At 39.9% G+C, this 24,135-nt stretch overlaps 1 protein-coding gene across 6 annotated transcripts in view; it reads left to right on the top strand.

Moving 5' to 3' along the window:
• SATB1 (SATB homeobox 1) overlaps positions 1–23,701 on the top strand; it is a 95,239-nt gene extending 71,538 nt beyond the window's left edge. For 3 of the 6 annotated variants that reach the window (XM_058657041.1, XM_058657040.1, XM_058657042.1), the window contains 2 exons: positions 19,646–19,849; positions 21,991–23,701. In XM_058657041.1, the coding sequence (XP_058513024.1) occupies positions 19,646–19,849; positions 21,991–22,488 (702 nt within the window). In that variant the 3' untranslated portion in view covers positions 22,489–23,701. Of the gene's footprint in view, positions 1–19,645; positions 19,850–20,424; positions 20,660–21,960 lie in introns of those variants that run through there. The other 3 variants (XM_058657043.1, XM_058657044.1, XM_004588300.4) reach the window with 2 other exon arrangements.
• Positions 23,702–24,135: the final 434 nt, after the last annotated feature.

The following is a 24,135-nucleotide window of genomic DNA, read 5'->3' as shown; positions in this document are numbered from 1 at the left end:
TGGCATTCCCTCCCCTGTTATTTTTTTTTCCTCCCAGTTGTCCCATATAGTCAGTTAACAGTAGAGCAGTCATTTAAGATACTTTTCCCCAAACTTAAAATTGCCTTGTTTAGAAGAGATTTGTTGGGGAGCTGGGGATGGCTCCTCCTTGTAAAGTGCTCTGCTTTAACAGAGGGAAGGATGAACTGCAAGGAATCACTTAGGAAACGTGTAGGAATGCACAAGTTGAACAGAAGGATTAAAATGGACAGGGAAGTTAGATATGTGGGCTCCAGAGAGAAGTGGAGATTTCGTGCTGGAGTAAAAGTCCAGCACTGCTTATCATTCCAAAATATGCTTTGTTGCTTTTTATTTCCTCCTCTCTGGCAGACCACACAGGGCTTGTTCTGAAGAACATTTTCGCTAATCTGATCAGGCAGCCAAATACGCCGGGAAAACTGCTTTAATGATCCCACTAATTACCTCAAGTCAATATGAACTGTATTATTAGACTGAGGGAAAATATTCCATTAGGTCTCCCCCTTGGGAGTCTCTCCGCTTTGTGATGTCACTGAAGCCTTCACCCTCTCGCTTGTAATTAATTTTATTTACACACGCAGGCACGCACAAGGTCACACCTGCACAACCGGCGCTGGCCAGGGAGCTTGTGGCACTCCGGCTTAATCAGATCTGTCATAATTACCATTCTGCATGTTTCTGACACACGCTGTGAAATATTTCAATTTAACTGCCGCTACCAGCACAACCAGATGTAGTGCGAGTGTGGCTGCATTGGAAATATTATTCCTCAGGATAAACTCTCTCCTCCTCCTCTTTCCTCCCACCCCCTCCCCTTTTACAGCTAATGTGGCACAGAAGCCGATGTATCCTGTAAATCTTGAATGCAGCGCTAGATTGATAACAGGCGATTAGACAGTTTAACCACAAACAGCTTGTTCATTTTTCACAAATGAAAACCACATGTGGTGTAACTAAAATTTTCAGCCCCCCCCCCCCCTTTTTTTAAGGGTTGGGATATGTATGTGTTTAAGATGTGCTTAAATAAAAATAAACTACAGTCACAAGAAGTTAAGTGACTAGAAAAATGAAGACATTGCTTAGTGTTTTTCAGGATATTTGGTCAAAATTGTCAAATTCTTTTTTTGCTGTTTTACCAAAACTCAAATGAGCCAAGGGTTGCATTTTGTATTGGGCTTTCCGTTTTGTTTCTTTGAAGTTTTTGGCTGTTTTTCTTGAATGAGGCGTATCAGGGGGATTCTATGCTTTTTTTTTTTTTTTCAGAGTTAAGACTTTTATTTGAACATAAATTCTAAAAGGATTTCTGAAACTAGGCATATGCAGTTTTTCTTTTTCTTTTTAAATGATAACTGGTTACTATAGATTTTATAGCTAAATACCAGACAATCCAAAGACATAAATGGCACCAAACAGGAAATGTATTTCATGAAGACATGTGTTGATTTGCGGGATCATTTTTAAAGGTACAGTTGAAAACCAGTAAATTGTGTTTTTGTAGAAGCGTTGGAGATGAAGGCACAGGCGCAGTAGGCAACCGTATAAGGCCAAAGTTATCACCAGTCTCAAAAGAATTTAGCCATAAAAATTAAATTATTGGAGCCATAAGAAGGCAAATAAACTGGTGGAAAACCAACTCTAACGGCGGAGAGAAAAAAATAGGACTTGTGGTGATTTAGAATCGTACCTCTGGAGAAGCTTCGGAACAGTCGACATCAGAAAACTTTTAAAACATAGATATAGCATAGTTAAAATTCTCTTAATGCCAAATAAAATACACTCCTTTTTCTTTTTATCTTTGCTTACTACTTCATTTATGAGTTTAGGTTAGAAGCTTTCTAGGGTTCTGCCATGATTCCTTGTCTCTGACACGATGCACTCTTTCCCCAATAATAACAAGGTTCTTTCTTTGTTCTCTTCATTTTTCCTCCTGCTTAGGAAGTGTCTCGCATTTTTTTGGGCCTGAATATCAGTGTAAAGGGAAGACAAACTGTTTGCCTTTCAAGTAAAGCCCTTCTTCTAAGTTGCTATGAAATTCAGATGGTTAATATGGGTCATTGTTTTCTACACAGTCTTAATCTCCCTTTGTGGGTTCATTAGATGTTTAAAGAATGTTACTTTTGCAATCATTTTGCAAGATGCCGTTGTATCAAGCTCATCTATACCATCTATTTGCCTCCTGAGTACAGATACCACCTCTGTACTTTTTTTTTAAAGATTTATTTTTATTTTTATTGCAAAGTCAGATATATAGAGAAAAGAGGAGAGACAGAGAGAAATATACTCTGTCCGATGATTCATTCCCCGAGTGACCACAATGGCTGGTGCTGCTCCGATCCGAAGCCAGGAGCCAGGAGCTCCTCCAGGTCTCCCACATGGGTGCAGGGTCCTAAGGCCATCCTCGACTGCTTTCCCAGGCCACAAGCAGGCAGCTGGATGGGAAGCGGGGCTGCCGGGATTAGAACCGGCGCCCATATGGGATCCTGGCGCGTTCAAGGTGAGGACTTGAGCAGCTAGCCCACGACGCCGGGCCCAGCCTCTGTGCTTCTAAATACAAAAGTTGAAAGCACTCATTGGTATTTGGCTGTATGAATGCATACTGGTTGTAGTCACCTGTATGTTTGCTATCCATGGCATTTTTTGTAGGGATAAATCCAAGAATTAGGAAAAAATGGAAGTGAATAAAATCTAAGACTGCATTATTGCTCTGCTTACTAGCCCTAAAGTTTCTAGTAGTTACTGCAAAGGAAGAGATAAATCTTGCCTGCAGGTTGAGTCATGTTTTGTAATCACTGGTGGAGATTTCCATGTAAAGCAGCACTGAATTGTTCCTTCCAAGTGCAAGACTGCACTTTCAACGGGGAAAAAATCACCCTGCTTACCCACGCCCCAGCTGTCCTGTTTCCACACTTTGGGTTTTGTGTATTAGACTTTAGTGCCCATCGCATGAATTTCTACAAAGGAAAAGGAAGAGCCAAAGGAGGATTGCTGTTCAGTGACGCTGGGAGTGTGAAGGTGTTTGTGGATATTCACAAGGCAAGAGCACTTCTTTTAAGTTTGGAAACTATAAGAATCTACTTTCTGAAGGAAATATTCGAGTTTTCTTTAAGGACCAGCTTAGATTTCTCACTTAATAAAGTGATAGTTTCCATGTGTGTGTTAACAGGTCACAGGCGAAGATGAATGGACGTGTAGTTTACAGACCTCATCGTGCCCAGCTCTGCTCACCCCTGAGCCCCCCTGCAGGCATTCTTTCTCCAGGATGACAGACCCTTAGAAGATACAGGGAGGGAAACTGGCTGCTTATATTCTGCTATTTTTGGGGCCCATTATCTTCATTTTTTTTGCCATTGAAGTAATCAATATTGTTTGAAGTGTGGCTTGTTTTAGTCGAAGCTGCAAAAGAATTAGAGGGCAGTGGCTTCTGAGCATCTACAACCTATGCTGGCTAACTTACAAGCTTACAGATGTTTTAATGTAACCACTAGTATATGAACATCATCTTTTAAGATTTATTTTTTTATTCCTTATTGGAAAGTCAGACAGATAGAGAGGAAGATATTCCATCTGTTCATTCACTCCCCAAGTGGCTGCAACAGCTGGAGCTGAGCCAATCTGAAGCCAGGAGCCAGGAGCCAGGAGCTTCCTCTGGGTCTCCCAAGCAGATTCATGGTCCCAAGGCCTTGGGCTGTCTTTGACTGCTTTCCCAGGCTGCAAGTGGGGAGTTGGATGGGAAGAGGGGCAGCTGGGATTAGAACCGGTGCCCATGTGGGATCCTGGCACGTGCAAGGTGAGGACTTCAGCCGTTAGGTCACCGTGCCAGGCACTGAACAGCATCTTTCAGAGAGAGAACAGTGAAAGTTGCAGATTGGTGGTTCAGTGGTAGAATTCTCGCCTCCCACGCAGATTGGTGGGCTTGCATCCACTGCTGACATGTTGTGTGACCCCAACTTAAATCTCAGGCTTTGAGCTTCACAGGAGGAGGGTGGAATAACTTGGGTTATATTCTGTCTAGTATCCCCTGCAGATCCAGGTGCTGCGAGTCTGGCTGAGACAGGTGTACAAGTGTGACAGATAAAGCCATTTGGGTCGAGGGTACTGTCAGCAGTCTAGGATTGCATCAGTGGGGAGATAGGTTTCAGGAATGGAACCAGCTTTATTATTGCGTCTGTAGCCAGAAGGTTGTTTATGGGTGGTGTATGAAGAGTGGAATTGGTTTTAGGATTCAGTATATGAACTCTGTGTTCCATTGTATGAGCTGAATTCAAGATTGATGTAGACTTCAAATTGGACTTGTTGATGGCTGATTGGAGCATGGCCCTTTTATTTTATGGGAGTTAGTACACTGTAGACTGTGAGATGAGCTGAATTCACTTGACGAGTAGACTTGACTTAACATGCAGTAGAGCAGTGATTGACAGTGTGGTATTTGATTTGAAGTCTCTACCTTAAGTGTGTCTCTTTCTGTTTTTCAAATGATGCCTGAGGACCCACCCTTGATGCTTTTTTCTCTCCTTGAATGGATAGAAATTTTCTGAGATAACAGACACATCAAAGACGGAGGAAGAGGGCCATGTGAGAACATTGAGCCTTTGAGAAATTCCAAGTTTGGAAGAAGTTAGGGAGACGGGGAGTAACTACTCATTTGGTTAAGTATATTTAAACTCGTATTTGCAAGTTCATAAATTGGTGACTGTGGTATTTTAAAACTGTAGAGAAGTATCTATTCCCAAATATCTCCATGAAACCCTTACTCATTTTACTTACAGTTCCAACTGTTTATCATGGGTGCTACTTGGCTGATTCTTTGATGGAGTATTTGGTAGTTTAAATGAAATGCAGATTAAATAAAAGTAAATTACTTTCAATAAGGTCAAGGAAGTGAAGGCTGTAAATAAAATATACATTCAAAAACAGACAAATGCTATTAGGAAATCCAGCTTGGTCCATGCCAAACCGTTACTGCTGTCTAAACTGCTTTCTTTCTTCCTGGCTTACAATTAATTTTGGAGTTTGGGGGAAGGGTAATAACCTAGTGAGTACTGGCTTTCTTTTAGTATTTTGATTAAAGAGACTAACTAATTTAGATCCTGGATAACCATGAGGACTCAGTCCTACCCATCAAGGTTAATTTCCAGATAGAAGTTTGTATTACTGGATGGATATATTTAGCATTGAGCTATACATAATATGAACTAATAAAATGAGTATATGCTGTTATTTTCTACCTGTATTCTCTCCTTACCATCTTTCCTATTTTCCTCCTTTCATCCTTCGTCTGGCTAGCTGCCCACTGACTTGTTCTTTATCATGAAAGGCAAATGCTTTAGTAGCAGTTTTCTCTCTCTGAAGTGGTAAGAAGAGCAAGCTCCAGTATTTGATAACTGCTGTTTTCCATTATTGAGCTAGCCACTGCCCTATCTCCACCCACTACATTATAGCAAATGCTCATGCTACTGTCTTACTTCTTACCCGGCCTCCACCTTGGATCTTCCCTGCAACCCTTCTGTCTGAGAAATCTGTTTGTCTTTGGGAAAATTTCTCACAAGATACTCTGTGTGAGTATCAACAAGTAAATTTTGTGTTTAATTTCTGAGTTTTGAATGGCATGGTATTAGCCAAATCAGAATGGGAGTGCTTTATTTAAAGGTCACAAACCCATTTTAATCCAGAATCAGAAAATAGGTATATATGTGCTAATGCAATTGTCAGTCAAAAAATTTAAGTCATAGAACCATTGTTTTATAAGTGACATCTAGAATTGCAAAAAGCAAGTCAGATAAATGTCTCCTATTTTGATTGACCTGAGGTTTGGGTGGGCTGGGAACCTTCTGATCTGCTCCTACCCTCCCCGTTCTTATCTTACTACACATACTGCAACAGGGGTGGTACTGAAATATCTCTGATGGGATCCTGGGACTGCTCAGGACACATCTAGGCATTGTCCTAGTGGTTAACTTTTTCTCTAACCCATCTCTGGTAGGACAGAATCTTTATTGATAATTATGATAAGGAAATTTGTTTCATCAAGTCAGAAATGCCAGGTTATTCTGTCAACAAAGCCTTATTTGAAATAGTTCTAGAAAAGTGGTTAATGTTTATGTGCATTTGGTATATGTGATGATATATGCACACTCAAAGAAGCATGCCCTTTTAGGTGTTTTTTGTTTTGTTTTGAATTATTTGTTTTATCTGAAAGGCAGAGTTACAGAGAGAGGGGAGAGACAGAAAGATGGAGAAATCTTCATTTACTGGTTCACTCCCAAAGTGACTGCAGCACCACAGCTGAGCCAGTCCAAAACCAGGAGTAAGGACCCAAGCACCTGGACCATCTTACGCTGCTTTCCCAGGCTATCGGCAGAGAGTTGGACCAGAAGTGGAACAGCGGGAACTCAGCCATTAGCTTGCTATGACATGGTTGTGGTCCCAACTTTTTTTTTTTTTAAGATTTATTTATTTTTATTGGAAAGGCAGATTTTACAGAGAGAAGGAGAGACAAAGAGATCTTCCATCCACTGGTTCACTCCCCGAGTGGCTGCAGCTGCCATAGCTGAGCCAATCTGAAGCCAGCAGCCAGGAGCCTCTTCTGGGTTTCCTATGCGGGTACAAGGTCCCAAGGCTTTGGGCCATCTTCGACTGCTTTCCCAGGCCACAAACAGGGAGCCGGATGGGAAGTGCAACAGCTGGGACACAAGCTGGTGTCCAAATAGGATCCTAGCATGTGCCAGGTGAGGATTTAGCACCGAGCCATCGCGCTAGGCCCTCTTCTTGTATGATCTGTTTCCAAACAGCAAATCAGGTTTCTCCTTCCTGAACTGCAATTGACACTAATAAAAATTAGCTTCTCATATCGCAGTTGTTACATAAACCTTAAAAATCAGTTTTGCTTGTCACTGTAGAAGTCTAATAGCACTGGTTCTGTTACTAAATCTTGCTATTAAGTGTGTTAATAACGCACATACATTATTCTTTCACCAATTGCTGATAGCTACATTTCAGTGTAATTGGTTTTCCTTGTAATATTATCTACTATATTTCAGGCATAAAACATCATTCTGAAAAGGCATCCATGAGTTCCACCAGACTACTAGAAGGTTCTGTGGCTCTGGAGAGATGATGTAATTTAGATAAAATAATTGGACTGCAATGGAGGGATTATACTTTAAAATATCAGTGAAGAAATCCTTAAGTTTTACTGGAAAATCTTAAAATTATTTTATTTTTAAAGTGCTTATCCTTTACCCTAAAGTCGAGGTGAGGAATGTATGGCCATGGACTGGATCAGACCCGTGAAATTATTTGGTCTGACCCTGCTGAGGGTCTACAGAATGATTTTATAAATATCCAAATGAACCTTGGCGGAAAAAAATGTACCCCACTCCTGCTGTAAGGCATTTAAGCAGGGATTATAATAATATATAAAACAACCAAAGCAGAAACTTTGTGGGTGGCCTTCTCAACCTTCATAGATTCATGTATAGTGCTGGACTGTGAAACCGTGCCTTTGCTTATGGAGTACAAATTCTTTACCAGTTGAACTTTACCTTTAATATCAACTTAAATATGAACCTTAAGTGATTCTTACCTTATTGGACCAAAAGTGCTGCAAGAAATGAATTGCTGTTGCGACTTTCACATCTCTGTCTCCATTTGCGTTGTAGCTAGCTTCCTATATAGGTTTCAGTAATTATTTGTGGGAGGATGGAGAGACTTAGGAGCAGATGTCATCAACTCCTGGTGTTCTCACAAAAGCCGGTAGGTCTCTGAAGGAACCACCCTGGGACAGAGTAGGGTCACACAGTACTCCTGCTCTTCTCCTCCCACTGGACCCCTTGGGAGCTTGCTTTCCCCAGACATCAAACGCAATCTGTAGTACGAAGAGTAACTGAGACAGCCTGCGCAGAAGCCCAGCCTTCCCAAAGCCTGCGTTTTCATTGGTGAAATTGTAATCCAACCCTTGGCACTTGGAATCCACGTGATGCTTCTAGAAATATTAACGCTTTCTTCCAATGCCTACTTATGACTCAACAAGATTTGGGCTTCTAAGATTAAGCCAAATTCTGATTAGCAGGTTTACATAATGGATAAAATGATATGGTTTTGACCACAGAATGGGTGTTGTTTTACCAGCAAAATCACAAGCAAGTAGGGAATCTGTCACGACCCTGCTTGATTGTTCCTCTTAGGATAGGATTCCCATAACTTTTACAATCCCTAATTGCCTTCCCCTGGTTTCAGAAAGTCTTTGTTATTTCTCCTAGAACATCATAGAGGGGAAGATTTAAATTTTTAATTCCAAGCCCCTAAATATGCAAAGTGGGGAGAATAGTTCCTTTTAGGAAATATCTGCACTGTTTCTGAAACTTTTACATAAATAACTAAAAATGCAGTTGCAGAAACGCTTGGTGTAGCCAATCAGGTAATACATTTGCTACCTCTCAGGTAAATTGTTTCCTAAAAATAACTCATTTTTAATTTATGTGTATAGCATGTTATGGATATTAACCAGCTTGGTAAAAATTTCTTGAAGATTTAGTTTTATTTATTTGACAGGTAGAATTAGAGAGAGAGGAGGAGGGGTGATAGAGTGATAATAAGAGAATCTTCCATCAGCTTGTTCACTCTCCAAATTTCCACAATGGCCAATGCCAGGACCTTTGTCCAGGAGTTCCACACATATCCAGGAGCCCAGGCACTTGGGCCATCTTCTGCTACTTTCCTAAGCATGTTAGAAGGGAGCTGAACAGCAGAGTTCGATAACTATCATGAAAAACCTGATTAACATTAGCTTATGTAAGAAATATTGAAGAACTGAACTTGAGTGATAGGAATAGAAAGAAGGATCAAATTCAAGAGATTCTAAGGGAGTAGAATGAACAGAAATCCATGATGGTTTGGTTATGGAGGAAGCAGATAAGATAAATTAGGTTTTAATCATTGGCTATGTGTATTTTTTAATTACAAAAGCAGTACAAAGCCATTGTAGACAAAAATGAGAAAATATAAGGAATATAAAAATATTCATAATCTCAATCTGGAGAGAAACAGCTTTAATATTTTGGCTTATTCATATGTATCTCTGTATATAAATATATCAGTACTTTAGAGGGTTCATGAAGAAATTGAATCAAAAGACAAGCTTATTTTGATAAGAACATCTTTGAAATCCATGCATAGTTTTTTCGTAATGCTCATTTTATATGAACCTTTTGAAGAGTTTCTTGTGTATGTATGCATGCACTTATGTGTTAGGCTCACTTTAGTAGTATACAGACCATATAATTGTGTATAGAAGTGTTTAAGTTATATTCAGGTTATATTCCAGTTCTATTGCAAATGGTGCCAACATAAGCACTTTTTCAGTTAAAGCTATACACATCTTTAATGTATCATCTTATTAAGATCACCTTTGAAGTGAAATCTTTGGAACAAAATGTTTATTGTTAGGTATTTACCTGTATGTTCCTCATTGTCCTGCATGAAGTTACCAGTTTATACTTTGACACAGCAGCCTTGCAGCTTTGGTGATTGGGTTGGTAGTTATGCTGTTAATTGAGCTAAGTATTTAGTAGATGAACCTGGTTGGAGAGCAGTATACTGAATTCAGATTGGAATGTGACAACTGAATTATATTCATTAACTCTTATATATTTAGATCCATTTGGAATGAAGCAAGTATGATAATGACAACAATAATAAACATAATAATAGCTAACATTCATCATACTGTTATACTGTATGCCAAGCCCCTCCATGAATTATCGTATTTAATTCTCTTGGTACAGTGAATTAGGTGGTAAAATTAGATCCCATTTTGTAGAGGAGACAGTTGAGGGCCAGAAAACTTGCATAGCCTGCCCGGGGTTACAGGACTGATGAGTGATGGAGAACCTATTCAAATCAGAAATAAGTCTTGGAATAGATTGGGCTTAATAAATAGATCTCGCAAAGTACGGTATAAAGTGATGAGATCACAGCAACAGTTGTATTCTCAAGAAACTATGGTAAGGAGTTAGCAATAGCAAAAGAGAGATGTTAGGCATAATCAATTCAAAAGTAGCTGCTGTACCATTTTTTCCCCAGCACTCAGCTCTTCTATTCATTTCTCTCCCTCCAGTTAAATTCTCCTCAGTTCTCAAAGCCTGTCCAACACCAGTGAGGACTTGTTTGAACTACCCTGGCCCTCTTCTCTTCCTGCCTGCTCATCAGTGCCTTGCCTCACATGCTTCCTTTTGCTTAGTCCTTTTTGAATGTCAGGTCTTTCCAAACAGAGCATAAGCCATTTAGAGTATTTTGGAATGCCTTTGGTAGTTACGCACCAAGTGTAGGGCTCGGGGTGTTTCATTAACGTCAGTGTGTCCTGTGAGAGTGAACACCGTTGTCACCTAGGCCTCATACAATGGAAATCTGAGGCTTGGAAATGTCATTTGCTTAAGTTCACATACAGAAATGCCCATGCATGGTAAGACCCTTTGTTGATATACAGAGGACTTTGACCATACTTAAAAGAATTTGGATGGGTAGGAAAAAAGGAGGAAAAAGCTTTCTTGTTAAAAATATATGATGAATGGAGAATTGAATCCAAGCAGTGTTGGGCAGTAGCTCATGAAAAGTCCAGTGAATTAGGACGTTGAGTGACAATACGGCTCTGGAAAGTTTAGCTTCTTCTCCATATTGGGAAGCCATTGGAGGGGTTTTTGACTAATAGAATAACTGGACTAATTTTGACTAATATTGTTGACTAATAGAATAACTGGACAGCTTGAAAGTGGAAAACGAATGCTAGATTCCATCCCCTGATGCCTTTGCCAAGGCTGTTTCTAAGCTAGTTCATGGGATTCAAGAAAACGTACAGTTGTTTATTTACCTATTAGAAGCTTGCATAGACGGAATTAAACACCAAATCAGTTTGCTTTCTGTAGGAATCACTTGACTTCTGTGTGAGAACAGTGGCTTACTGTTCTTCAGCAAAGCTGTAATCATCATGGCTGTGCTGTTCACCCCAAGTCACGAGAGGAAAAGGAATGGTTACCCAAAAGCATTTTTGTTCTGAAATCAAAACACTTGCTCACGGCGGTAGTTGGAGTGTGTGGTGTCTGAGAGGGTCGTTCCAGGAGGAGGTGCCCCCGTTCTGGCCCCTCCGTGACTGGCAGTGGAGAGACTGTTCCTCACCAGGGAGGTACAGGCTAGTGCTGATGCACCTGATGGCATGAGGCCGGGAAGGTTGGATTTTGTGTGTGTTGCTTTTTTTTTAATGATACCAACTATGACAAGTGAGGAAATTAATATTTAGGACTTGAAGGCAAAGTGCATAAATGTTAATCACTGATATTTATGTAGTATCAAAAATATATGTCGGTCCGGGGGAAGAAGAGCAGCAAGACATTGTTTTTAAGAATCTCTTCAAACGTCAGTCATCTGGGCCACAATTGGATTTTGTTTCAGCTTGAAAGAAATTATCCACTAAATAGGCTCAAAAAACTTGAGTGTGAAAAAGCAAGCTTTGTTTTCCAAATGTTTTAAAATCCAAAGTTTCATTCAAAATTCTGTATTTCAGTTGAATTAAATTATCCACTTGCTTGACACTTCACTATGTTGTCTAGAATTTTATAATTTTATCTTCCTGTTTCTTCACCTTGTCAAATTCCCCTGAAAGTGTTTTTTAATGTGAGGTTCCTTGCCTGACAGTGTTCTTCAGGAAGAACCAGTTTTCTCTACTCTGGATTGGTTGGTCATGTGATAATCTTGTTATGGAATAAACCAATTTGTAGCAATAGAAAAACCACCCTCCTTGTGCCATAGAGTCAGTGTCCTGAAGAAAGCAGAGCAGAAGTGAACGTAAAAAAAGTAGAGAACAAATGACTTTATCTGATTAAATTTTAAGCAAAATTGAGAAACATCATGTACTAGTGATTCTAAGTATTCCCTCTAAACTCACTAAGTCTTAAAACTTTTACACAAGTGGCATAAATATAACTTCTTTGGCTATTTACAGATGTAAGGAGCTCTGCTACAAGTATCCAAACTCTTAATGACAAAGTGGTAAAATTTACTGATGAGAAATTTCTGGATAGCCGTTTTGTGTCCTCCTACTCACAGTATGAAAATCCATAAATTCTGGGGAAAAATTTTTTGATGTTCTTAAATAAACTGCAGGATTTGAAGGGAGTTTTTAAGAAGTAACAGTTGATGAGTTTAAAAATAGGAATTTTTAAAACAAAAGATTACTACGTATTCTCTTTGCCTTTCAGCAAACAAAGTGTCAGAAACCACACTTTAAAAATAAATATTTGGGGGAATACATTCTCATATTTGTCTTTTGAAATATGTTCCTTTGTAAAACCAATCTTGGAATAAAATGGTTGTAAAAATGCTACTTTTAAAATGGGAAATACAGTTACTGCTATGTCTGTTTTCATGTTTATTTCTCATGTTTTCCTTAGACCAATGTTAACAGGAAGTGCCTGCTGAGATCCTCTATACGAAATACATGTTACTAAACTGGAAAGAAAGACGAATGCATCTTCGACTAATTCCGTAGAGGAGACACATGTGTCTTTATTAATGTTAATGGTGGGGGCCTCTCATTACGTTCTAGAATAATCTGCTTTAGCAAAGGTTCTCCTAAAGAATTTCATAACATCTAAAGGTTAATATGTTAGGTAAAGAACAGCATCTTAAGCGTTTTTATTACAGGACATGATGGGATGGTTTCTATTAAATTATGTGATGATTTAAATGAGGAAAAAGAGAAAGTACATCACTTTTTGCCCTCAACTTTAATGCCTTTAATCAAATAATGGCCTTCTGGAAAATAGTTAATTTTAAGCATTTGGAAAGATCAATTCCACTTTGCCACCAAAAAATGACCTAAATGATGAAGTTTGATGTATTTAAAGTATCATTTCACCCTTTTAACCTAGTAAATAATTTAAAGTGCCTTCAGTGTTGCTTTGCCACTGTTGTGTTTCTCACCGTTCAAAGGGTTATGATTGTTTTTGAAAAGCGGCTGGAGTTTGGTACCTGAAGAAAGCATCAAGCCTCATGGCCAGAACTGGGGTGCTTCCTCCATTAGGTTTTTGGCATCTTTGTCCCAAGTGTCCCCCACAGTATCTTCACCAAAAAAAAAAAAAAGAAAAGTATATCTAAGCACTCGTTTGAAGCAGGCTGTACATAAAGCAGAAAGATGTGAAAATGAGATCCTTCTGTGATGTTGAAGGGGTGGTTTAAAACATCATTAGTCACTTTGCATCTTTTGTGATATCTTTAAACCTTTATACGAAAGGTGAAGGAATCAGTAGCTGACAATTATAACCCATTTTCCCTCAGCTTACAGAACACTGATATGAAATTACCCTTGAGTGCCGACAGCTTTGTAAATAAAAAAAAAATTGCCCTCTATTAGCATGTTTGTGGGCAGATTAAAAACTGTCTTCATTAGCATAAGTAACACTTACAGATTCTTTTAAAAGTAGAAAATTATTTGCTGAATGATAAATTGCTGGCTTTATAGTTAGTTGTTGTTGAAAATGTACTCATTCAAAATGCCTCATGTAGTTTAGTCTACAATGCCGAATTTTTTGTTAGAAGTACAATTTAATGGATTATGTACTTAATTCTTATTCCTACTACTTGCTAAAATGTAATTCATGCTTTCCACTAAAATGTTTGTATCAAATACTTTCCTATTTAGATTGATTTCTTTTAATATCATATATTATTGTACTCCATGCCCCAGAGATTAGAACAAAATACTCCCGCAAATAACACATAAAAGATGAGGGTGAAAGGGAATAAATAGAGACTATAAAATGTTGTGCTTTTTAGAACTCCAATTACCATCCTATTTTTTAAAATGTGTTTTTCCCTCTTAGTCGCAACCAGGATTGCCATTTTCCTTTTTATAACTCTAAGTTTTAAAATGTATATGTACATACTGGTAATATATGCATATTGTATTGAATTGCTTTTTTTTCTCAGAGAATGCTGAGGTCTGTTGTATTAAATACACTCAAAAAAAAGTCACAGAGACCAGGCCCTTACAGGTACAATAATTCCATTAAAATCCATGCGCTGCGCCCCCTTTTCATGGAGATGTTAGAAGTGAATTGACTGTTCTAAAAGAGCCGAGTGAAATCAGAGATATCGTTTGGTGGAAATTAGCAGCTGAGAGAGGAAGGTGCCAGGATTTGTATTTGAGTGTGGTACAACAAGATCGTGTCAGTAAAGCACAGCAGTAGAATATTGAGTTTAGAACTGCTAATTTTTCCTTTAAAATGAGCATACAGTCATGTGTTTCATGGACCATAATAAATTGCCATTGTGTTGTCATTGAGTTTGTTTTGCTTTTTTGCCGTGCTGGTTTGGCAGGCATTCTGTATTTTCTCTTTGGCTCTTTTTTTTTTTCCTCCCAATTTTACATTTCTTTAATAGATCTCTAACCAGAACCAGTGAAAGCGATGTTATTTATTTCCTTCTTAGGTTTAGCGTCTTTTGCACTGTTTTCTTGCTTACGGTAGCAAGACATTTGCAGATGGTTCTTGGTTACTATAAAGTACATAACAGTATTTCCTTTGTGGCAGATGGATTTAAGACTTTTAGTTCTCATAAAATGTAGGTTTACAATACATAACTTTACAGGATTTGTGTTGTATATAACAGGTTTGAACATATTATCCCAGAATTCATCTGCATGGCATTTTCAGCTTATTCAGGGTCCATGCCAGTTTTTTTAAGTAATAGGGGGAATGCTGTGATTGATAGCAACAGCTCAAGGCGTGATTTTGAATAGAAACAAAGGGTTTAGAACAGAAGGTGTCAAATTAAACTTTGTCGGTTTGAAAAGTAGTAACATCCTGAAAGTTTTACTAATGTTATTTACATGTGGCCACTGTTTATATTTTGCCCTCTTTATATGCAGCGTCATGTTGGTTGGCGAATTTACTACATTTAAAGTTTAGATTATTCCTAGTACCATTTTAGTTTTCTGAGAATGCATTGGTCTCAGGATTCTTACTTCCCTGTCTTTTCTCCTGTTCAAAACAATTGCGATCAATTTAATTTTGAGAGGAAGTCCCTACTTCTGCCTGTAGTCTTAACAGTAAATCAAGTCGCATATCCTTCTCTCTGAGATGTAATTATGTTCATTCACATTTGGAAAAAGGAAAAAAAAAACCAGCACTGCCTTTCATCCCCCATCTTTCATTTGAAGTAAATCTATACCATTGTCATTTAAAAACCAGTGCAGTACTTTGGGGAATGATTATTTTTATTTGTTAAATATTGCCTGTATTCTGACGCACTGTTTATTGCATTCCAAGTTCACTTGCTGTGACAATAGCACTTGTGCAAACTGACCTAGAAAAAAAGGCATCGAGAAATTAGAAAGCACTCGGCTTCCTCAGTCATCCTCTGTGAAACAGGTCGGATTGCTGTCAGCATTAATAGAGTCACGATTGATTGGATTTGAAGTAGGCAAACTACTCCAAGGTATGAAAGTAGTAATAGCAGGGTAAGCGTTACTTCTGCCAGTGTTGGTTGAGAGTGCCAGTCTGCTTCTACACCGACGAAGAACAAACACGTACAAATGTCTGTCGTTGGTTATGCTTAAGAAAGATATACTTCAAAAAATAGATTCACACACACGCACATCCACACGCCTTGTTTTTGGAGTGCCCTGGTGGAACTAACAGTCCCCAGACGCATGCTCAAATGTTTTTCTAGGAAGTATCTGATTTCAGTCTCTTGAAGTCAGTCATTTCTCTTGCGAGACTAGCGGAGACATGCTTCAACTTAAAATTCATCCAGTTATTTTTAGATAAGGAATTAGAAGTATTATTTAAGGGCAGAGGTTAATAGCTAACTACTGGAAATGTTATGTTAGTCATGGGCAATTAATAAAAGTAAGAATCTGTCTCCTAAGTATGGAGACACAGAAACGAGAATACAAGCAAAATATTTGTTGAACGAGTTAGGGCTCTTTTTCTGAAATATTTGTTAAACCAGCATGAATGTGATTGTTTGAGAATTAGCTATCATTATTAGCCGTTTTAAAAGAACTAATGATTTTCTTTTTCAAAGAACATCTGTGATCCACATGTTTTTTTCACATATATGTATACCCAGCAGCAGATCTGCATTACTTTAAAAAGTTTCTAAAGGATGTGAAAAATCACTGGGAATTTTTCAGCTCTCTCCAAGCTTTTCTTCCATAAATTATTCTTAATTTAACATTTTAGCAATTTTTAGTTACAAGCATTTTTTTTAATTTGTAGATGTTTACTGTTTAGTACTTTTTGCCATAGAATACCAGACAAGTTGAAACAAATTCTCTGTGGTTTATGAACCTTCTGACTTCTCTTGAAAAATAGATACAATTATATGCTTTGCTGTGTTGAGACATAGGAGCCTTCTCAATCCTGACTGCTGAAAGAAACAGAAAAGGTCAGGCAGGGTGGCAGTCACTAATCCCGTATCCCGGCTTACAGAAAGATCCCTGCCTAACACCCATTCAGTAAGGAAACAGAGTGAAAGTGCTAGAACAGAGTAACTTAGATAAAGGAAATACATACGACACTTCCATGGTTTAATCCAGGTAGTAAATATTTAGTTGTAAAAGGAAAAAAAAAAACTAAACGTCTCCACGGCACCGTAAGTGTGAGTCTGAACACTTACGCTTAGTTGTTCTGGAGCTGACCTCTGTCAGGTTATTTTCTGAAGATAAGCATGGATGCGTCATGCTTAGAAGATTCTCGTTGATTATTTGCGATCGTGATTTTCTCTTTAGCTAACGTCGCTTGACCTAAGTTTTCATTTTACTGCTTGTCTTTTTTTTTTTTTAATGTTGCTTACATAGTTAACAGGTGGATTAACTATATTTGGTTCCCCCCATCCCCAATAAGTGTGGGAAGGGTTGAGTTATGGAGAAAGGTAGATGGAATACATGTTTCAGTTTTTTTCTTCTGTGTCCACAGTGGGGAAAGGGGCCATTTCTTGCTCTCAGACTACATCACCTGAGGATGTGGGGGCAGTGTGCTGAGTATTCCTTGAGTGATTTCGATGATTATGAGACATCCTCAGCTTTGTGGCACCAAGGCCAAGAAAATCCTTCCAAGGTCTGTTGGCTGACCAAGTCCACCTTAGTGCATCCACAGTCCCTGGAACATGTTGCAAAGCTTGACCAAGAGAGTAGTCCAACCTTTAGTTAAGCTTTTCATCCTCTGATGAGGTGCTCAGAATCCTCTGCTGGCCTAGACGAGGTGGCCATCATGCTGACCATTGCACAGGCATCAGCAACGGGGGAGACCAAGTCCCAACCCATGCACTGTAAGGCTTTACCACATATATTATGATTTTTTTTTCCTATGGCCAGGATTTGAGTCCTGCTATTTTGTTGGGGGAATACTCTTAAGAAACATCACCTGGACTGACCTCAAACTTTATTTTTGTGTGCACCAGCCAGTGCAGGATCTGGTACAATCTGATCTGTCACCTACACCAGCCAATGCACATACCCATAGATGCAGCTGCCTGGCCAGTTCTACCCCCAGCCCCATCACTCATGAGCTGATGGGTACTGCAGCCTAGCCCATGGTATACACCAGCAGATGCCTAACTTTTAGGAGTGACACCCAGTAACCCCTCAAAGGTTCGCACCCAGCCTTGGAGGCAGCATGTACTACAGACTAGCCTGGTTTATCCCATCTGGCTCTCATGTGCACCAAAGAGTACAGCAGCCTAGCCCAGCCTGGCTTGCCCCCAGACCAGCCTGCCTCCAGTCCTAGCTCTCACACTCACCAGTGGAAGCAGTGGTCCAGCAAGGGAGTCCCTGAAGTTCCCCTACCAAACCTGCACCCAGCCCTTGGTCTTACTTGTGTCAGAGAATACTGTGACCCGGTCTGAGCTCTTGCTGGTGGGTTCAGCAGCCTGTTCTAGCCTGGCCTGGTCCACTCCTGACCCTCATGTGAACTGGTGGGTATTGCAGTGTAACTTGGCCCACACATATGCCAATGCATGCTGCAGCCCCAAGTCCCTGCTCTTGTACTCGCCAGCGTGAATACTGCCTGTTTGATAACTGTGGATTTTGTATCATGTGGCAGTGAATGAATATATCAGACCATCCTTTTATATATATTTGTCTAATTAAAAGATGCTGAGAAAAAAGTTGAAACTCCTAGAAAAATTCAATCTCAAGAGATTAGCAACAGTTAGCCATTTGCTAGGAGGTGGACCTTGGGAAGTTCATATGTCAGTTTTTCATCCTGAGAATCTCTGAAAGAAGCAATATTGAGGAAAACGCCCTGTGTTTCTTTGGACTATATACTGCATTCAGAAGAAGCCTTTATCGGGTAAAGAAACCTGTGCTATTCTCTGCTTTCACCCCTAATAACATAAAAGCTTTCTCAACCAAGTATAACAATCATATAATAAACTGGGTAAATTTTTTTCTTGTTGGGCTGAAGTACTTAATTCCCAAGAAACCCCATTGTCTTAGGATACTGCAAAAGCAGAGCCTGGAACTGAGATGCATATCTGATAGAGATCCTGGAAGAAATGAGGGGATTGGGAAGAGTCCAGTGAGAAAGTGGTCTCAACTCAAATCCAACTTCATAGAGAAGGGAGCAGCAGGAAGAGTGGTGTGGTGACCTCTGGAAGACCGAAGGGTAGAGTGAGTTGTCTATATTTTGAAGCAGGGATCAGGGATTTCCTAACACTGATGACCACCCCGAGGGGAGGGATGAGTAAGGAAATAAAGGAACCTGCCCAACATCTCCAAGTAGTTGGTTCCACGATACTCTCGCAGAGCAGAGCACCACTGGGAACTGTTAGCAGGTTGCACAGTAGCTCGGAGGCACATGGTCAAAGTGGACAACCTACCCTTTATTAGTGTCTAGAGCATGACAGTCGAGATGAAGACACGAGATGGTGGATCAACAGTCATGCTATGTTGGGCTACTTGGCTCTTGATAGATAATCCCAGGAGAGGCATCAGAAAAGGTTTAGGTTTTGTTGTTCTTTGCACATGTTCTTCTCTGTTAACCTGGGAAGCCTGTTAAAATTCTGTTCTGATAAATCTTAACACTTGTAACATGGTAGAGGGAAATACAGGATTGCAAGGTCTCTTTCTGGATTATTCTTTGGAGAATTACCATGCTCACTCTCATTATACCTTGTACTGGACAATGATTTTGTCTGACACAAGCGCTACATGTCCTCTCTCCCCTACACAAATATATACATAGTCTGACTTTTAATACAAGGATTATGAGCTTAGGAAATACTTTTAGGGAAAAAACATCTAGTCTGTTCTACCATTCAGACATCTTCTCTTGTCACTCACCAGTCAAGAAGCACCCTAGACTGTTTTTTTGTTCTGTGTATTGCTGAGTCCATGACAAGTACTCTCCTTCATGATTCGATCTGAGCCTCTGTTCAATCAGCCTGCCCCCTTGGTAACAGTTATCCTTCCTCAGCATGCTAAGAGAAAAAAATGTAGCACAGATTGGAGTTTTTGAAGTTTTTGACCAAGGTTTATTCACATAGTCTTACCTTTTTAGCTTCTCGTGGGAGATGACAGCTCCTTCCTGCGGAACCCCTAACACAAACTAACCTGTTATGCCCTTGTCTTAAGGGATGGTTGTGTGAGCTGTTACGCTGGAAAGAAGATCCTTCTCCAGAAAATAGGACCCTGTGGGAGAACCTCTCCATGATCCGACGGTTCCTCAGTCTTCCTCAGCCAGAACGGGATGCCATTTACGAACAGGAGAGCAACGCAGTGCATCACCATGGTGACAGGCCTCCCCACATCATCCACGTTCCAACAGAGCAGATTCAGGTTCGTTCACCTTGGCCAGTTCCGTACAGCACCAACAAACAAAGCCGTAAACCTAGCAGGGAAGTCAATGTTTCTCTTTTTCTCACCAGTGTAAACCTAGGCCTTTTAACTAGAGAGAACAGTAGAAATGCATCGCCTTCTTGCTTGGGAGGAGAAGAGAAAAATTAACGCACTTTTTGCAGTTTGTGCATTCTCCCTCTTTCCCTCGCCTGCCGTCCCCGGAGTGATAGGATCCCCTTTTTACACTGCGGTTTAGGCAAGTATGTCTTAGCTCATACTGGGTTCTTGTGCGAGATCTTGGATTTTTGTGAATGTTTTTAAAAAATCAGACTTTTGAAACACCACCTTCTTCCTAACACCGTATTGTCCCTGAGGAAAGGAATTGCCGCTGTTTCTGTAAAGGAAGTTTGTGGAATCACAATTTTTATACCTGGATTCTGTCCAAAAACAGAATGGAGGGAAACCTAACCGAAATGCTGTGTACTCCCTGGCTCCTCCTTCACCTTGTAGCGTCTCCCCATACCCTGATGGAGTGTGGGTTAGGGGTGAGTCATTTCTGTTTGTCTTTCCTTTAGAGCCCCTCTCCCACCACCCTTGGCAAAGGAGAGTCTAGAGGCGGTTTCTTACCAGGCCTGCCGACCCCTGCACCGTGGCTCGGTGCTGCTCCCCAGGTGAGCGGGACAGGTTACCAGTGCCAGCAGGAAAGGGAGGCAGAGGGGTGGCATAAAACCTGCTCCCTTGGTCAGGATTTTCCAGCTTGCGAAGAACAGTGCTAACATGGGCGTGGACAAGGGCCACCTTGCCAACAGGTTCGGCCATGTGCTTGGTTTGCCGTGCCATGGGAGCTACTTCCGTCCTTCCAACTAGGGAACTCTCCTGTGCGTTGGCATGGAAAAGTCACGAGATTGGGCACTTTGTTGGCACTCGTAAGGCTTTGATTGCTGAGAAAATAGGTTGTAATTGAACTCGAGTTACGTTGATTTGTTTCTCTTTTAATGTTCTTAGATTTGTCTTTTAAGGGAAAATTCCATGGTCTTTCAGAGTCTTAATTTCCTATCTTGGTATAATCACCTACGTTATTTCTTGATGACTATGTGTGTAGGGGGAGGGAGGATTCCAGAATGTACTTGTAGCTAAAAACAATAATGGAGTGATCTATCTACCAGGAAAAAAAATCACTGCATGTTATTAAAGATAAAACAAATTGAAAAAAGAGAATCCCTGAGGGTAGCAGGCCCTAAAATAATGGAAAAAGCCTGAAAAACTTAACTATTTTAGGAAAACAAAAAAGAAACATACATTAATATTAAAATATGACTTGTTTGAAAATGTAAATTGTTTTTAATAAAGTTGCTTCTTAAGGGGATAAACAAAAATGCTTAGGCCCTGTACAAGCCTCCTTCTCTGCTATTACTAGGTCGATCTGGTTTGCTGGTAAGAATTATGGATATCAAGTGTATAGCATGTTCATGTGTCCCACATTGGTAAGTGGAAATTAAGCACATGCGTGGATACTAATTTTGAACAAATCACATCTGGGTTTGTTATAGACAGAAAAATTTAGTAACCATCATATGATTGATTATGCCTTTATTTGTTAAGAAAAAAAAACTTGGGGTGGCAACCTAGTGTAGTTTGGGGAGAAATCTCTCAAAAGCCGCTTGGCCTCAGGCGGGCTAATGTCAGAAAGAAGGGTTTCCTCTCTCCGTGCTCCATGTTTGAACCATTGAGTTTTAAGGGGTCGCACTCCAAGTTCTGTCCTCACAGCTCTGTACATCACCTTTCTAAAACGTCTTTGCTGCTCAATCTTCGTGATCAACCTTTGTCAGTCATTTCCGTCCTGGTTTGCATTGCCGTCTTTGCCTTTGCTGCGTATCCGCCTTTGCTGCGTATCCTTCTGACGACATCATGGCTGGCGATCTCTGCTCAGTGAGCACAGGAGGCCCCCAGAGCTGCAGGAATTCATCCCTGCCCACGGCGGATCTTCTTGTTTTCTAACTGCCCTGCCTTTTCATGGTGAATCTTTGTCCCCGCAAAAGAAGAGGTTGTATGTGGGATTCATAACCATGTATTTCCTAGTTCTAGATGGCTTTGTGTGAAACATGGAAAAGCAGAGCTCTCATTGCTCATTTCTCTTGCAGCAGCAGCAGCAGCAGCCACAGCAGCCGGCACCGCCGCCCCCGCAGCCACAGCAGCAGCCCCCAGCAGGCCCCCGGCTCCCACCTCGGCAGCCCACCGTGGCCTCACCTGCCGAGTCGGACGAGGAGAACCGGCAGAAGACACGGCCGCGGACGAAAATCTCAGTGGAAGCCTTGGGAATCCTGCAGAGTTTCATCCAAGACGTAGGCCTGTACCCCGACGAGGAGGCCATCCAGACCCTGTCTGCCCAGCTCGACCTTCCCAAGTACACCATCATCAAGTTCTTTCAGAACCAGCGCTATTATCTCAAGCACCATGGCAAACTGAAGGATAATTCCGGTTTAGAGGTGGATGTGGCAGAATATAAAGATGAGGAATTGCTTAAGGATTTAGAAGAGTGTGTCCAAGATAAAAATGCTAACACCCTTTTTTCAGTCAAACTAGAAGATGAGTTGTCGGTGGAAGGAAACACAGACATTAGTGCTGATTTAAAAGACTGAGATTACAGTATTATTTTCATTCAACAACGCCCCCGCTATTTACTGACAAGATGAAAAGTCCACCTTGCATTCTCAGAAAACCTTTGTTGGTCATTGTTTGCCCAGTGAATCTTCAGAAACTTGCACAAACAGGAAAGTTGGGACAGGCATAATGCAGACTGCACTAAATGTATTACAAACTGCTTGGCAGCCCCAGGTGAAGCATCAAGCATTGTTTGGTATGAAAATCTGTTCACGGAGCACACCACGGTGTGTCCCCGTAAGCATGAGACCCGCGCTTTTTATTTTTTAATTATTCTGGAGCCTCAAAACAAGCATTATAACTTCTGTGGTTATGCTCTCCTTTCCTTTAATTATTTCTGTAACACTCCACACTGATCTTTGGAAACTTACCCCTTATTTTGAAAAAAAAAAGGAAAAAAAAAAGAGTTTGTTACTCTATTGTATGTTACAGAAGAACTATAGACTGGAATGCAGCTGAAAGATGACATATGCCAACAAATGCCTTGTATTATATGGCACTGCCGTAATTCAAATTTGTTTTTATTTTGGAAATAAAAGTTCACTGTAATTTTTTCATTCACATTGTTACATGATTTTTTTAAAAAAAAAAAACAGAAAATGTGAAACACAGTTTAGTCCTCATTATTTATTTGTAGATCCTGCCGCATCATGTTGTAATTAATTTTTAGAAGTTTCCGTTAAATGTAATATTGCTTCTCTTGTTACCATACTGATTCTTTTCTATTTATAAATGTATTTTGATGGGCAGTAAAACAAAGTGTCTTAAAAGTTTTAAATAGAGAAAATGTGCTTTACACAGTTGCCTATAAAAAGTGCTCTATGTTATCCAAGCAGTTCATACTATAAGCTTCACTCTTATTGTTGTATGCAATTTTTACTATCATGCAAATAAGCTTAGGTAAATAAAACTAATAGATCACCTTAGAAAATTATGCAATTAATGTGAAACAATTGATGTTTGCAATGTGTCTTCCTTTGGTTTACAATCAATTTTAAAGCTACATCTGTATAAAATTTCTGTATAAAGGTGTATTTCTTTTTTATGAGTTTATGGCTATGAAAACACCAGCTATTTTGTTACAGCTGGCTGTTTTTATAAGTGTATCACAATTTTCTTTATGCAGAAATGTTCTGATTAGGAGTGGTTATTGACTGTAACTACACAATTAAAATTGTTTGTATGGTATGACACGGTAGGGTTTGTCTGCTTATGTAAACTCTCCTGGAAGAAGGAACCCGAAGCTGGTGTGCTTGAAGTGCATGTTAACTCTTACTTTCTTGGTGGTATTTGATTTTAAAAAAGAACAACAGAAAAAGTCACTTGAAACATTGTAAATTTGAGTCTCAAACACATGCTTCCTTTTAGAGTTACCAAATCTCATGATGAAGATAACCACGTTTTCTGGTTGACGTTTTGCTTAGTAAACAGGATGATGAGCAGGCTTCAACAAAAACAGACATCACTTTGCTAGTTACTGTTGAAGATGGGTTCATCTGTTTTTATTTCACAGTACTTCAATTATAGCAACATTTTTTTCTTAAGCTGAAGTGTTAGTATTTTGAAAGGGCATTAATAGTAGCAAAATGAGTAGATGAGGAAATGACCTCCTGAATAAAGACCCC

Source organism: Ochotona princeps, chromosome 30 (assembly GCF_030435755.1).
Source record: "Ochotona princeps isolate mOchPri1 chromosome 30, mOchPri1.hap1, whole genome shotgun sequence".
Taxonomy (NCBI): Eukaryota; Metazoa; Chordata; class Mammalia; order Lagomorpha; family Ochotonidae; genus Ochotona; species Ochotona princeps.
The sequence above is the reverse complement of the archived record's forward strand: the minus strand, read 5'-3'. Positions and strand labels throughout refer to the sequence as shown.